General features: G+C 52.6%; 8 protein-coding genes across 8 annotated transcripts; 4 read left to right on the forward strand and 4 right to left on the reverse strand.

The window, feature by feature from the left end:
• Positions 1 to 1079: 1079 nt before the first annotated feature.
• On the reverse strand, positions 1080 to 1640 carry LTS14_001398 (uncharacterized protein; the record flags this gene model as incomplete). Its single annotated transcript, XM_064834107.1, has 2 exons — positions 1080 to 1468; positions 1523 to 1640. The coding sequence occupies 2 exons, from the start codon at positions 1638 to 1640 to the stop codon at positions 1080 to 1082; spliced, it is 507 nt and encodes a 168-aa protein (XP_064697971.1).
• A 1326-nt stretch (positions 1641 to 2966) lies between these two features.
• Positions 2967 to 4647, forward strand: LTS14_001399 (uncharacterized protein; the record flags this gene model as incomplete). Its single annotated transcript, XM_064834108.1, has 2 exons — positions 2967 to 3010; positions 3057 to 4647. The coding sequence occupies 2 exons, from the start codon at positions 2967 to 2969 to the stop codon at positions 4645 to 4647; spliced, it is 1635 nt and encodes a 544-aa protein (XP_064697972.1).
• A 1838-nt stretch (positions 4648 to 6485) lies between these two features.
• Positions 6486 to 6882, reverse strand: LTS14_001400 (uncharacterized protein; the record flags this gene model as incomplete). Its single annotated transcript, XM_064834109.1, has 2 exons — positions 6486 to 6599; positions 6649 to 6882. 2 exons carry the CDS (start codon positions 6880 to 6882, stop codon positions 6486 to 6488), a joined length of 348 nt encoding a protein of 115 aa, XP_064697973.1.
• Positions 6883 to 9061: 2179 nt separating this feature from the next.
• LTS14_001401 (uncharacterized protein) lies at positions 9062 to 9790 on the forward strand (the record flags this gene model as incomplete). The annotated part of the gene is made up of 1 exon (XM_064834110.1): positions 9062 to 9790. One exon carries the CDS (start codon positions 9062 to 9064, stop codon positions 9788 to 9790), a length of 729 nt encoding a protein of 242 aa, XP_064697974.1.
• A 155-nt stretch (positions 9791 to 9945) lies between these two features.
• Positions 9946 to 10915, reverse strand: LTS14_001402 (uncharacterized protein; the record flags this gene model as incomplete). The annotated part of the gene is made up of 2 exons (XM_064834111.1): positions 9946 to 10830; positions 10886 to 10915. The coding sequence occupies 2 exons, from the start codon at positions 10913 to 10915 to the stop codon at positions 9946 to 9948; spliced, it is 915 nt and encodes a 304-aa protein (XP_064697975.1).
• Positions 10916 to 11629: 714 nt separating this feature from the next.
• LTS14_001403 (uncharacterized protein) lies at positions 11630 to 12839 on the forward strand (the record flags this gene model as incomplete). Its single annotated transcript, XM_064834112.1, has 2 exons — positions 11630 to 12569; positions 12655 to 12839. 2 exons carry the CDS (start codon positions 11630 to 11632, stop codon positions 12837 to 12839), a joined length of 1125 nt encoding a protein of 374 aa, XP_064697976.1.
• Positions 12840 to 12902: 63 nt separating this feature from the next.
• On the reverse strand, positions 12903 to 13562 carry LTS14_001404 (uncharacterized protein; the record flags this gene model as incomplete). Its single annotated transcript, XM_064834113.1, has 4 exons — positions 12903 to 12926; positions 12982 to 13083; positions 13158 to 13293; positions 13375 to 13562. 4 exons carry the CDS (start codon positions 13560 to 13562, stop codon positions 12903 to 12905), a joined length of 450 nt encoding a protein of 149 aa, XP_064697977.1.
• A 349-nt stretch (positions 13563 to 13911) lies between these two features.
• On the forward strand, positions 13912 to 15235 carry LTS14_001405 (uncharacterized protein; the record flags this gene model as incomplete). Its single annotated transcript, XM_064834114.1, has 2 exons — positions 13912 to 14088; positions 14141 to 15235. 2 exons carry the CDS (start codon positions 13912 to 13914, stop codon positions 15233 to 15235), a joined length of 1272 nt encoding a protein of 423 aa, XP_064697978.1.
• Positions 15236 to 15670: the final 435 nt, after the last annotated feature.

Raw genomic sequence — 15670 nt, forward strand, 5'->3', positions numbered from 1 at the left:
CAAGTGTGAGAATGTGATGTTGCTTGTTTACAATGAGGTTCAGTAAGTCGATCAAGGCAATGCGGAAAGTAGATCGCATCTTCACCCGCACTGACAAACCCAAGTGCCGCTGATCTTCTGATCAGCCGATGCTGCAACACAAGTCGGCCAGCTTGACTTTACAGGTAAGAAAAGGGCCTTGAGCATATTTGCCGTTTGTCGTTCGAGCCATGGGCTTGTCAATCAAGCTCTCTCCATGAGAGCTGTCCTTGTGGGACTCGAACATTTTTCCCAGGCACTAAACGCTTTGTGTGGCGCAGGCTATCTTCGCATCCCATCTTCGGTGGTACTTACGTGTTCGCTGCCACTGCTTATGTCATTACAATAAGGGGAACTTACGCTTTGCAAAACTGGCGATCAAGTCGAACGCAGGCGCGGAGTTGATGATTTCGGATTGCAACGAAACCTCCTGCTACGTATGACTGCCCCATAGCTCATACAATGCCCATCACACCTATTCGATCCTAATACAGAGTTTGCCAAAGTGCTTTTGATCCCACATGTACTATAGTTGAAGTCAGTGACTGTGCTTCCGGCCTAAGAAGGAGATAGCTCGCCTGATACGCATCTCGAGCCTCTTCCAAGTTGAAGACTTTCTCGTCTACCACGGGCTTGATATTGTTCGCCTCAACCGCTCTGTTCATCTCCTCAAATTGTAGTCGCGATCCTACGAGCACACCACGAACTGTGCAGATGCGCGTGAGACAATCAATGAAACCCGGAGGCTTCTCACCCTTGAAGCCACCCAGAAACCCTATGATGGAGATTACGCCATCGAAGGCGATAGCTGCAAGCGATTGTTTCATCGTGTTCGGACCGCCTACCTCCAGAATATGCTGTACTCCGGCGCCTCCTGTTAGCTTTTTAGCTGAAACTCCCCATTCCGCATCTTCTTTATAATTGATGACATGATCGGCTCCAAGCTTGGTCAGTCGATCAGCTTTCTCCTTGCTAGATGTGGTGGAGATGACCCTGGCTCCGGCAGCTTTGGCGAATTGCAACGCGAATATAGAAACGCCACCTGTGCCTTGAGTGAGCACTCAATCACCAGGCGTCAGCCTCTTGAGCCCGAACAGAGCGTTCCATGCTGTCAAAGCCGCACAGCTCAGACTGGCGCCCTCGAGAAAGTTGAGATTGCTTGGCATATGGACCAGACCATTCTCGTCGAAGGCACCATACTGGCGAAGTGCACCGTCTACTGTGCCACCCACGCCCGTGGTCATCGAGTAGGCATCTAGACTTCCCGCAAGATGTCCTTGATTGAATAGCGTGATGACTTTGTCGCCTTTTCGAAAGCGGTGGACGTGCTTGCCGACAGACTCAACGACGCCGGCTCCGTCGGATAATGGTACTACTCCGTCCTTCGTGGGCCATGGATACTTGCCTTGAGAGATGGCGAGGTCTCTATAGTTCAGGGAGGCTGCAGAAACTGATGACCTTTCTTAGCCGTCAAATAGAATATGTGCCATCTCGAAAACCATACACTTTACCAGAACATCCTTGTCACCAATCTCAGGAATGGCTGCTTGGTCATCAAGGACTAGGTCCTGCCAGCCGCCTTTGCCGCGAACTGTCCACTGCTTCTGTGTTCCAGATGACATGTTGACTACGCTGATGTTAAGAACGCCGCTGTAGCAGAAAATGACAGGAAGTCAATGTGTGGAACGAGTAGATGTGGGCAGCTTCAACAAGTACCCAGCGTTCTTACTAATGACGTGGCAACCTGGCTCAAAGATTTGGTCGGCCGACCCACCTGGAGAGAGTGTACGCCTTTCACTTCGATACTTTAATCGCACTACGCAGGCATATGCTGGTGTCAGTGTCGAAAAGGTTACAGGTAATTCTGTGGGTGCTTACCAATCAACTGGAACATTTGCGAGACATCGGGTGCCTTCTCCTTTAGGGAATCATCCTCAAGGAGCAAGGATGAACAAAGCAACGACAATAACGACATCCAGCATTGTTTCATCTACCATGAGTAAGCCACCGACGAGTCAAAGGTAGGCTAAACAGGCACGTCGCTTCTGAAGCTAAGGTCGTAGTCCAGGCCGGAATGCGAGTACTGGTCTTCGGCTCTTTCGTGGTCACGCATTTTGGGTACATCTCCTATCCCACTGCGACCACGCACTGCTCACTAGTGGGCTATAGTCAGAGCCGATACTGGACATATGACCTTCAGACAATCTGATCTGCAATGGGAACCCAAGCCACAGACAGGAGCCCATTTTCCACTTCGCCATCTTGCAAAAATCTTGAACGTCCTTCGAAGAGGAGGCCCACCAGTCCGTCATTCTATACTTCATTTCTCATTCCAGCAAAGCACAACTTCACTGCAGAAGAGCCAGACAACAGTTTTTTCAAGTCAAGGGCTACGTCGGACCCCTGCTTGCTTTCCACTTCGAAGCCTCCGAGCACATCGAACACCATGACTGACTTCGAATGTACAGTCCTCTGGGGCACCCGGACCATATCCATACAGACCCGGCCATTGTCGGTACAATGGTCGAGGTGGGCTTCTTTTAGCTTGTGGTCACTGTGGCAGTCTCGCCGCCTGAGCCGAACGCCGTGACTGCTGTATGATACATATGCCGGGTGATAGTGACCACCTGCTGGACAATATACACGCAAACAATATGGCCCGCCTGATTGGTACAAATATTTTGTTTTGCCACGTTGCTCCTCGTGAGTTCCATCGCACAGCATACTATCCAATCATTATTCTTTCGAGGCAACATCATTTCTATTCAATACTGCTCTTTGTACAACAAGGCGCAGGCACTATTGACGACTAGTATCTCAATGCAGAATCTGGGATTCGATAACACTACGACTGACAACGACCACTCGCTTGGGCGATCGGCATTTACGTTCTTTGATGGGTTTGAATCAGGTAGTCACAGCGGTGGCGAACACCTTTCGAATACGAGATGCTCGAGTTGCGGGAATGCGCTCGTCACATCGGATTTCGACTGTCCGTATTGTCAAGCTTCTAATCCACAATATTCTTTGCTGTCCAGCGAAGATCAGTGCAGCATCTTACGCAAGCAGCCACTGGATGACGCCCATATTAAAGAGTATACCTATGGCGCTCCTGAGACTGGTAGAAGCAATACTGGACCTGGTGACTGGCCGCAACTCAGGACTCACGTTGCTTCATCTTCTCGCCATGTGGCTCCTGGCATCAGAGTACCATCGACTCTCCGCCATGTTCCTATACGTGACCGACGCTCTGTGTCGATGCAAAGCGGTGTGTCCTTTGACACTGTCGGAACACCAGAGACGGATGCTCTCCAACCAGTCAAGAAGAAAGCCGCGAAACAAGCTGCGCCTCTACCAGGATGGGAGGGTGAGAATCCGAGATGTCAGATGTGTCCGAAGAAGAAGGCTTTCAAGGCTACTGTCTTCAACGGCGGCATGTTCTGCAACAAGCATACTCGCAAGAACATGAAGGAGGAGCAGGCTTCAAAGGGTCACATAGTACAATGGACCGACGATCACGATGCGACGACGACAGATCTCGCTATGACTCTGGTCTATCCCACTATTCCACCACTCGCATACACAGGTGATGGCGAAGATGACTGGGAGTTCTATCAGGAGCAGGCACATCAAAATGCGGTTGTCAAAGGCTTCATCGACGCAACAAATACACGCTACACCGAGGCCATGGGACCTGACGAGGCAGCCGACGAAAAAGAGCAGCACGTGCATGAGAACTTTTTGAAGCAGCAAAGAGATTACGATCACAAACCATACGAAGAAGCATCAATACGACTATATACAGATCACTGGATCATCACACGCTTGCGTCTGCTCTTTCTCGTCATATTGACTTATCACCGAGGCGGAACATCCATCTACCCTGTCGGAGGAGCGAATAACGGATACGGCGAGGACAGGACATTGACGATGACACATCGTATTCGCGAGATTACAGACATTCTTGCGCGTGATAAGCGTGTCGTCATGGATGTGATCGAGGGTAGAGGCGTGGCGGCGTTGGCGTCGAATCCTGGCAAGTTTGAAGAGCGCAAGACTTCGAACTTTAAATGTAATGCGAAGAAGAAGAGAAAGCTTGAGGCCAGTGCCGGTCAAAGCATAAGCGGCGAGCATCAGCACGCGGACGGGGAGACGACAGGAAGCGCACCATTTCTGGCTGACAACGAGGACGAAGTGATGAGCATGCCCGCGCTCGAGTCGTATGCTACGAAGCGCAGGCCTGGACCGAAGAGGCGCAAAACACAGCAAACAGGACCGGAATCTTCGATGACCGAGCAGAGCGTCCACGAAGACGGCGTCATTCTTCCAGTGTTCGACCCTCTCCCGAACATCTTGCATAGGACCTCTGCGCTGCCGGTCCCGTATCCTGACACCATAGCCCAAGTCATGTATAACATGGGCTACAGTCCGGTACTGCCGCATCTCACTCCAGATACCCAGACGTCTCCAAGCACACGTCTGCAGCAGAATCAAGACTCTGATGCTCAGTACACACCTGCTGACGTTCGTACCGGTGAGACGTCGCTCGACCACGGCAAGGAGTGGCTTGACTTTGATTCATTTCTCCAGGACCCGGCCAATCAGCAAACGTGGGGACTAATGTCTTGAGCTTAAGTGCGTTGGGACTAAAATGGGAATACATTACTGGAGCTGACGATGGAGCACTATCGTGGGAGGCTTGAGAGGCTAGTCAGGATGTATTGAGATCGCTGACAACGGTGTGGGTCGAGTTCAGCCTTCGAAAGGTTTGATCCGGGCGGATCGGGAACCATGCCGTGCAAGCTCATGTATTTATTCATCCATCAAAATCCTAATCATGGCTATCTATGATTCTTAGATGGAACATGGATTTGCTCCTGGAAAGTACTCATGTTGGGTAATACCACACACGATCATGCACCCTCTCGCTTGCTACTAACACACGCAAAGCAACATCCGTCGTGCTTCAGGGCTCAAGGTTCGCTTCTCCAAGTACGGGCTCTAGCAGGAAATTCCGATCGACTGACAGTGCCTTGCTGTGAGATTGGACAGGATATGCTTGAGCGATCCCGACAAACAAGATCGGATTGGTCAGATCACGACAAACCTCTATCTTTCATACAATATTTATATTCTATAGCCGCACGCTTATCCGAGGACTTCAAGACTCCTATTCGACTGCGCATTATCGATGGCGCAAGCATTAGACAACAATGACTCTCATCAACAAGCACAGCGGCCTCCACATCAGGTCTTCTTTCTATGCTACGGGGATGCGGTCTAGGCCGCGACGATGATGGCAGGCTCATGAGCATGAATGCGGGCTAAAAGTAGAGTCGAGAAAATGTCGCGCTTCCCCAGACACTGTGGTACTCTTCGCAGATTGCTCTTGAGCAGTGGCACGGGCTTGAGAAGCAGCTGTACTCTGTAGATAGCTGGGCTGCAGCTGAGCCTGCTGCTGCTCAACAACTCCGGGAAGCGAAGAGAATGTTGTCTGCGAGATTAGTGTAGCTGGTGAAGCATCACTCCGGCCTATAGTTGTGCTTGGTGTCGTGGTTAGATGAGGAGTGCGGAGTGCAGGAGAAGTTCCAATACGTACTGCTAAACCACGAGATGCTAGAGAAGTGGCGTCCGGGGTTGTCGGGCTATGAGGTGCTAAGGGAGTGATTGCTGGTGATGGCGAGCCACGGAGCACGGGAGATCTGCCGCTCGGCGCTGATTAACCTTGAGAGGACGTAGTACCAGTAGTCGATGTCAGGCTGCCAGTCTGAGCGCTGCAGGCTATTGGCGTGCCAGAAGTCATTGCTCGAGCTTGCGCGAAGAAAGCATTGACGCGAGAATGTGCAGGCTGAGGAGGTACAGGTTGAGAGTCAGGCATGCGGAAGGAGACACGCTGGATGGTAGCTCCACCACCCCCACCAGGAGTATCAGAGGCCGGTGAGCCGCGCAGACCTGAAGAAACACTGCCAGAGTCCCGAACAGGACGTCGTCTTCTGAGTGGAAAGGGCAAGTAAGGTCGACCAGAGAGAGCATGTAGGCCAGGTGGTATTTGTAAGTTGGAAGGCTGCCAGAGACCAGAAGAAAGCTGCGGCAGGCCAGGTGGAGGCCGCAAGCTGGGAGGAGTCTGCGAGCCTTGAGGACCTTGCACGCCAGCAGGAAGCTGTAGACCAGAAGGAGAACGTAGAGTAGGCTGGAACCGTGTTGTAGATTGAGGGCTCCATCCTTGAGGCAAGAGAGGTAGATCACCTGGGTCAGGCAGTAGAGTCGATGATCGCTACATGCGGATTAATGGAAGCTCAGGTTCAAATGCGTGCAATTTCCTTTCACCAATTGGTACCATTGGGCTCGGAGATGATGGCACAAGACCCTTTTGATGCTGATGCTGATGCTGATGCTGCTCACCACGTGTACCTTCGTCTCTGAGGCGGGGCTTGAGCGATGAGGGTTGGGCCAACGATGATGATTCCTCATGCGATCGTGATGATGGCATTGAACCAGCATTTCTGATCGACTGTGGCGAGCGCGGGCGGGACTGTGCTTGTAAGAAATCTTCTGGCGGCGAGCTCCGTCGGTCCCCATATCTAGTCGTGGACTGATCCTGCCATCGTGGGTCGTTTGCGACCGATTCACCTGGCCTCGTGCTGCCTCATTCGCAATGGCGAGGTCATGAAGCTCTTGTTGCAACCGATCTCGAGCAACACGAGCTTGGTCTCCCTCAATCTGCAGGCGATTGCGGGCCTTGCGCGCGTCGTCCTCCTCGAGCATCAGTCGAGCGACCTCGCGCTGGCATTCTCTGATGTCCAACATGGACTGCTGGACATCTTCACGAAGAGTCGCCAGTTGAGTATCGGGCTCAGTACGCATTGCAGCACTCTAAGTGGCCTTGTAAGGATTTGTCGTGGCTATGTCGAAAATTTGTTGGAAAGCTATGCCCAGTGCCCGTGCCCTGTCGCGAAGGAGAAGTGCTCGGGCTTTACGCCGGCCCGTAGGAGTCCACATAAAGCGAGTGCCAGTACTCAGCAGATAGGCGACCTTTCACGACAGGAGCCATAGCGTCGTAGAAATCGTCCGGACATGTGAAAGATCACATGCTTCACTCGACGACCTCGCTCCCTCGCCTGTGACTTTGGAAAAGTGGCACAGGTGTTGTAACTGCGCGATCGCCTTTGGATCTAGCAAGCTCTTTCGATTGCTTCCTCTCTGCCACTTGCTTCTCCTCTCTCTCCTGGCATTTGTTCGCATCCAGCAGTGTTCTTTCCGTAATGTAGCCGGCAGTCTTTAGTCTGTCAAAGGATAGTGGCCTGCAGGATCTCCCTTCGTCTTTTCTACAGTGAGTACGAACAGGTCAGACTTACCTTGGGCCCCTATCTATGCAGCATGCCCAGGCCGACGGGCATCGGAGCCGTTGGAGAGCTTGATATTCCAGCAGTCGCAGGACTACTGGCTGGTAAAGGTCATCTATAAAGTGCGCTCAGAGTTATCACCAGTCCAGGACGCACATAACGAGGTGCTCAAGGACTACACAGCTCATTATGTGAGCTTTCACCCACCCAATGAGTCCAGCAGGCACGCCAAACTTTCCAGAGCAGAATGCTCGGACAGCTCGAAGACTTGTGGAAGGCGCGTTGGGCTTAGGAAGGCATCACAGATCCACCGAGAGTACAGCGAGTCGAGGATACCGTGGTCAAGGCAGGGACGGCGGCGGCAGCGGATCTAGATGTTGAGGAGTATGACCTCGAAGAGCAGAGGCTTGGTCTGGAGCAGCTACAGCTCGGCTGGGCAAAGGTTCGCGAGGATGCCATACGCGGTGCCAGTCCTCCGTTCCAAGGACCTGGTTGGGAGATGGAGGCTGAGAGCGTGCCGTTGCCATTGTCACCTCCGCACTCGGCAGCTGGTTTTGACGGCGAGGATCGTGAAGCGATGGAAATGTAGCATGGTGGTGTCGTTATCATCAGCTGGGGCCAGTACGTGGTGTTGTCTACATACCATGGAACCATACCCATGCGAGCATACTTGGTGGAATTCGTGTATACACTCGTGATACAGATGTAATCCTTCACGTGTTCACACGTGGAAAAGACAGTGATCATAATGAGGACTCGACATGTGCTACCGCGCCGGTTGATGTAGTTATCGCACAGCGCAGGCTCGTGGTCTGCAGGTGGAGAGGCCGTAGTATCACGTGACGTTCAGGCCTTTGTCCACGAATCAGCCGCCACGCCTTGCGAGCGATAATAGCCTGGGTTGTAGGTCGCAAGTGCTCTTGTCTCGATACAGGGTGGACTATCCATATTTAGAGACGAAAGCGCTGGAACTCCCGACCGCGAATCCCTGCATCAACTATCTTGCGACCTGCAGATTTCCATCGCCACCACCATGTACCACCTCCATGCTCCAAGAGTATCTTGTATCCTACTCCTTCTCCAAGACTCAGAACAGTGATCTGGGGGCCCGATGAAAGATGTTGAACAAGTCAGAGTGCGAAGGCCGCATTTCCGTGCCAAGCGGTCGAAACCAACTCGGCATGGATGAATATCATTGCCACCTTGGTTGAGACAAGCAAGGCACCGCGGCATCAATTCAATGCAGCTTCGTTGCAACTCATCAGCCTTGTTAGAGACTGTGGCTCATTTAGAGATTACTGGTGGGGCATTAGCGTGCTGTAGTTGACAATTGAACCTTCGTCGACGAGGAATGAAACGTACCAGTTAGGATATTAACTTTAGAAAAGATTCTCTGAAGTAAACTGCATGGAGCCGTTAGCGTGATGTTGTCGAAGGTGAAGGGGCTGTTTGGGGTAGACGCGCATCGCTAAAGAAAGAAAAGCTTTGCAGACTTTCGAGAAGTTGATATACCTCTTCGCACAGCGGGCCGGATCGCTCTTGCCGCAACTTCTGCGGCGACTCGGACATTCTGCTCTCTCGCGAGCCGTAAATGCGCCGTGGCATGTGCTCAACCCTGCCGTCGCCATCGTCACTACCGAGCATTCAGTGGATCTTACAATCTCGCTTCTCCTTCATGCTCTTGTCTACCACAAAAGGTCATGGCCACGACCTCAGACGACGAGTATGAGATACCACTCCGCGATCAGAGATACTTTGGTGCCGGTATCAAACGCAAAAGAATACTCTTCGTCGCTTCCACGAGCGATGAGGCGATCCTGACTCCCACCAGGCCAGCAACAACAACAACAACAACAGCAGCCGACAGATACCTCGCTATTGTTCTGAAGACGCCCAAGGTTGACGCACTTACTGCAGATCACGCTGTCGGAGGCGAAGTAGCTGGAGATCAACTCAAGACTGACGATCCCACGTGTAACATCTGTCATCGCCCTATGACCGCCGAAGACACTACACAGTCGCACTCAACAAGTATAGCACATCAGATCTGTCTCCAGCACTCTCACCCGCCATCACATGTAGACCGCACACGTAAGGGTCTAGCGGTCCTCGAGAACCAAGGCTGGGATCCAGACAGCCGTCTAGGTCTTGGAGCAGCTGGAGAAGGTAGGCTGTATCCTGTCCGAGCCACCGAGAACCCAAACAAAGCTGGTCTTGGTGCTCGATTCGCTAAGCCGAAGCCCATTGAGAAGCCTATCAGGTTGGACGCCGGAAAGACACGACTGATGGAGCAAGAGGGAAAGAAGACGGCTGAGAGGCTACGAAATGCTTTTCAGAGAAGCGAGGAGGTTGAGAAATACTTGAGTGGCGAGCAAGCGAACCATATTCTGGATCTCGCGGCGTTCAGGAGAGCGAAGACGAGGAGGTAACATCGAGCGCTTACGACTACGAGACTGTGGACGAGGAGCTATACTATGACCATGATACGACAACTATGTGTCATGTCGATGCTCTAGGAGAAAGGTGACAAGTAATCAAGGGCATACCACATGCTCGCCAGACACAAGTATCGACAACGCATCCATCATTCCTCCGACCCCAAGCTAGCCAAAACTTCTCGCACAATCTCATTGGCACTTCTCTGCTTCACACCCAACAAGACATTTGCATTGTCCTCCCAATGGCCTTCCGCTCTCCCCGACCCTTTCTCCAGCAGCTGTGCCACGACGAAATCCAGCATTCCACCTCTCTCACCTTTCTGCATTTTCTCTCTCCCACTAGCCAGCAGGTCCACAGCTCGCACATCTTCCCTTTCCCACTTCACTCCCGTCTGCGCTTCGAAAGCCTTCAGGATCTCCATCTGCGTGGCCTCCGTGCTGCGGATCACGAGAGACTTGCTGGCTGTCTCTTCTGGATGCTTCAAGACACCGATGACAGCTACAGCAATATCCGGCACCGTGGTGGCGGAAAAAGCTTCCAGTCCATTGTCCACGATGCGAGCTTTCCGTAATGGCATGTTGAAGCCGAACGCGGGGATCCTGAGCATAGCGTAATCGAGGAAGTGGCCAGTCGCCAAACCAGTCCAGGAGAAGGAAGAGTACTCCGCAGCTTGCTCACGCGCATATCTGAGGACCTCAAGCTTCGCCACACGAGCATGCTGCAGATCCGGTAGTCCACCATAGGTCAGTGGATTGGCGAATTCGTTCAAGATAAACCGTCTCACTCCAGCGGCTATGGCGGCATTGATAAGCTGTCTTTGCTGCGGTATAGCTGCAATACTTGTCGTACAGATGATAGCATCCTGGCCAATGAAAGCTTGGACAAGGTTGTCATGAGTCTGTTCTGGTCGTAAGACTCGTACGTGCTCAGGAAAGCATGCCTTCGAATCTGGTCGTGCTAGAAGTGTGACCTCGAATGCTGTATCTGCCGTGAGAGCTCTGAGAATTTCGGTGCCGAGTGTCCCACTTGCCTGTGTCGCCTGTTGTTAGTACTGTCGTGTTAGCGATGGTAGTGGTTGTGCTGACTCCGATGAGCACGACTTTGCTGAGAACCATGTTTGACGATCTTCAGTCCTTTGCTACGATTCTTTGTGGCACTATATTGATAGCGAGAAGGACAGTGGGTTCCCGTGATAGACTATGAGCGTGGTTCCGAATCGTACGCACGTAGGTCCTGCAGTCGGTGTGCCTGTCATGCGAGGCATTAGTAATGATGCTTACCTATGCGATCCTTCTCATGCATCCGTGATCTAGCCTGGTCTATCGCACGTCCATGGCTAGACTTGTGGCGCCGGATCTTAGCTCTGTAACATGCTGGCGTTATGTAACCTAGTGATATCGTGCTCAGTCGTGTGGTGGTGGTTGGGTCAATATTACCTTTTCGACGTCGAAGATCACAATATAGAGAACTCAGCACTCGTGATTCAGATTACGACATCCAGAGCTCCATAACACTAGCGAAAGCACCGTACATTCCACCAGATGAGAGGATGGTCGTCGACAGACTCAGCCGCAAGTGTATAGAGTCGTTGTTGTCGTCGAACAGCTTTACCCAAACCCTAACCCTAACCCTAACAACATGCACACAAGCTAGCCGAATCGAGCAGCTACATATGCACAATATGCATATAAGCAGACCACATCTCAGCTCTCAAAGCCTCGCCCTTAAATGTTCGACCAACGTTTGTCAAAGTCAGCCGGAGATACAGGGAAGCCTTATCACGACGATCCACAGAAGCCTACAGCGAGCTTTACTCATCGCTCATAAGAATGGACTCCCTCCGCCCCCTCCTCCCCCAAATCTCCGCTACGGCAGCACTAGTAACCTACGCCAGCACCCGTAAAAAGCTCACTCCGGCTGGAATCGTCGCCGGAATCCTAGTAGCAGGCGTCCACATGCTACACCCCTGGCCTGCGTTCTTCTGGCTTCTGATAATTTTCTTCGTTCTTGGGACTGGAGTAACGAGAGTAGGCAAGAAAGCTAAAGCTGGACTTACGATCTCGTATTCCGGGGCTAAGGGACTTATTGGAATTGGGGAGAAAGGTGGCAGTAAGGGCGATGCTGGGCATGCCGAGGGCGAGGGAGGCGAAGGCGCGAGGACGAGCGTCCAGGTCTTCGCCAATTCGGGATTTGCTTGCGTGCTGATACTGGCATATACATACTTGCTCACTTCAACTGGACCGTTCATCTCCTCGCACATATCAGGACTCTCACCTGGACTATACATGCCCGCTCTATCAGCTGTTCTACCAATAGGAATAATCGCCCAGTACGCAGCCGTAGCATCCGACACTTTCTCCTCCGAACTCGGGATCCTGGCCAAGACGAAACCGGTTCTGATTATGGCACCTTGGAAACGTGTACCGGCTGGTACGAACGGTGGTGTGACGATCGAGGGAGTAGGCTGGGGTGTACTGGGCGGGTTTCTACTTACTCTTACTGCGGCGCTCGCATTAAGAGTCTCGCCTCCTTACGTCAGCTTGGATGTCAGCACTGTCGCCCTTTTGACAGTCGCGGGACTGGTTGGTACGGTCATGGACTCGCTTCTTGGAGCTCTTGTGCAAGCTACAGTCACAGATGGCAAGACTGGTAAGGTCGTGGAGGGACATGGTGGGATGAGAGTCCAGGTCATGCAAGGTGGTGGTAAGGTCAAAGCGGGCGGCATGGATGTGTTGACGAACAACGGCGTCAACTTTGTCATGGCTGCTGGTACGAGTTTGCTGGCCATGGGAGCTGCGCATTGGCTTGGTGTAGGGGTGGGAAGGTGAAGTCAACTGTACACGATGTGAGGCAGGATCTTCCATACCCATATTCGTACAGCCATCTGCAATACGGAATGGCTATGGTTCCTTCTGTCTCCCCAACAAGCAGTTATGCAAAAACAGGGGTATATCGAAGAAGACAACCACAACGCCACCCAATGCGTCCAGAACTCCATACACCAGCTTTTATTCGAAGCGTGCCACGTTCATGTCGTGATACGCAGGAAGGTCGGCAAACAATCCATCCGCAAAATGGGCCGCAGCAGGCAAGAAATTTAACTTAGCGCGAAGCCTCGCCATAGCCCTATCCACAATCAATAAATGCCGCACCATCGTAAGCTCGAGAGAGTAGGACTCACATAAAGCGTCCTACCCATGCGACTTAGCGCGAACACGACATCAGTCGTACAGACAGTCTTCCGGCCGCAATTCTCCACCACAGCACACGTATCGCGTAGAACCTAAGTCGCGAACACGTCAGTACAGGTTGCCTCAATGAACCGAAGCGGGAAGATATCGTGATGAGAAACCATACCTTCTCCAGGAACTGCTTGAGCGTGAATCGCACCTCCTCGTAGATGCCACTGGAGATGCGCTTGACGCCGCCACGACGAGCGAGGCGGCGGATGTCGCCTCGAGTGACACCTTGGACATTGTCGCGGAGGATTTTGCTGTTGAGATCGTTAGTCACTCATTACGCTTGCTAGCTTGTTTGGTTGATTGATTGATCGGGAGGATGGAACATGACTGACCGATGCCGCTTAGCAGTCTTGCCACGACCGATACCGATCCCCATACCCTTCTTCTCACCCGTCGACTTGCCTCCGGTACTGTTGACGCTGGCGAAGGTTGGACGACTGCTGGGTTGGGGTCGGGAGCTGGGGTAGCCGCTGACGTCTGAGCGGATGAGGTTGCGGTTGCTCATTTGTGTGCGAGCCATTGTGTTGATCGTGCAATGGTATGTCGAGGAGGAACGATATGGTATCGTCGACCGGTGCTGCGATGGGTTGTCGATGCTTGCGCTCAAGGATGATATGATTGTTCGGGTGACATGCCAAGGAGATATGAGTGTGTCGGTGCTAGAACGAGAGGATTAGGCAACAGTCGCAATCAATGCATTTATGTCCGGGTACCTTATATCTAAAGTTCCGTAGTCGGTGGTTGTATATATACATATGCGGCGTACACTGCCCCACTTCTGTGGCGCAGGAAGTTGTGTGAAGCGAAGCAGTTTCGACATTCACGATTCAAGGTCACTTCACGCCCATCACGGGCTCGTAACAGCAAAGATGCCCATCTATATTGCCCTTGGAGGCATGCTGGATGGTCTGGACAGTATCCCTTTCATCTGGCCCATACTGCGAGCACTCCCATGGCTACTCGGCTTGTACCTGGTCAAGTCGTTCTTCTCTGGCAGCAGCAATGGGAGTGAGAGGAATATGCATGGGAAGGTGGTATTGGTGACGGTACGCCATACGCATCCCCAGCTCCACCGGATCCTGCTAATATGAGTTACAGGGCGGCACAAGCGGTATAGGCGAAGCTGTCGTCCGCAACCTCTCCACTCGCGGTGCCCAGATAGTGCTTCTCACCCAGCACTCCCTCACCGACCCCTTCATTGTCGAATACATCGACGACATTCGGAAAGACACAAACAACCAAATTATCACAGCCGAACAAGTCGATCTCACTTCCTTGCATAGCATCCGTACTTTCGCAACAAAATGGATCGACAATGCTCCTCCACGACGATTAGATATGATAGTATTATGTGCGAATACCATGACACCTTCCGGTGGCAAGATCAAGAGTACAGCTGAAGGTGTGGAGGAGAACTGGCAGGTGAACTACCTCAGCAACTTCCATCTCCTGTCCATCCTCTCACCAGCCCTCCGAGCACAACCACCGGACCGAGACGTGCGAGTCGTCTTCGGCACATGCAGCAGCTACCTCGGCGGCGACCTCCTCCACATCACTTCTCCCGGCCCCAACAAGAGCAAGAAAGGCGGTGCAAGCACACCCCCCACCACCTTCTCCCCAGGCAACGCATACGCCACCTCCAAACTCGCCCTCACCACCTTCGCCCTCGCCTTCCAAAAACACCTCTCCTCCTTCAAACGACCCGACAACATGCCCATGAACACCAAAGTCCTCCTCGTCGATCCAGGCTACAGCCGCACACCAGGCACCCGCCGCTGGCTAACCTGGGGCTCCCTCCTCGGCCTCCTCCTCTACCTCCTCCTCTATCCCCTCTGGTACCTCGTGCTCAAATCCCCCGATATGGGCGCCCAAAGCTTCCTCTACTCTTGCATGGACGAAGGATTTTTGAGAGCAGAAGGCGGAGTCCTAGTGAAAGAATGTAAGATCCGGAAGTTCGGGCGCGAGGATGTGGAGGATGAGGTGGCGCAGAAGGCGTTGTGGGAGTATTCGGAGAAGATGGTTCAGGAGGCTGAGGTGAGGGGAAAGGTGGAGAGGGATAGGAGGAAGAGGGAGGAGAAGGAGGAGAGGGAGGAGAAGGAGGCGGGGGAGGAGTTGAGGGGGTACAAGGAGAAGGTAGGGAAGAAGGATGGGGTGAAGGTTGAGGGGAGTCGGAGGAGTAGGAAGGCTGGTTGAGGCGCATGATGTTGAGATGGAGGACTGGCACTATACAGGCATGTTGTCAAGACGGAAAGGAATCGGCAGCAGCATTACACCTACAGGGCCACGTACAGCGCACTTTTGCAAAAGAGACGGCAAAAGACGGTCCGTGTTAGCGATTGTGTGCCTGCCATGCCGACGTGTGGGCCGAGAACTGGAGTATCTCGCTACGCTCCTCAGAGGAGAGTTGATACAATCGCGCACCACGACCGAGAATCACGCCAATCTGACGGCATGCCGCTATCACAGACTGCTGCTGTCCGCTTGCCTCACAATTTATGAACTTGGGTGGCAGCAATGTCGAAAAGATGGAGAGACTGCCCTGATCTTTGTGGCGTTCCATGTCCATGCAAGCTACTACATACATCATCAGGCACCGTGGCCTCGCAGGCTACTACAAAGTAACCTTTA

This window comes from Recurvomyces mirabilis (genome assembly GCF_035927965.1).
Source record: "Recurvomyces mirabilis strain CCFEE 5264 chromosome Unknown scaffold_3, whole genome shotgun sequence".
NCBI classification, from domain to species: domain Eukaryota; kingdom Fungi; phylum Ascomycota; class Dothideomycetes; order Mycosphaerellales; family Teratosphaeriaceae; genus Recurvomyces; species Recurvomyces mirabilis.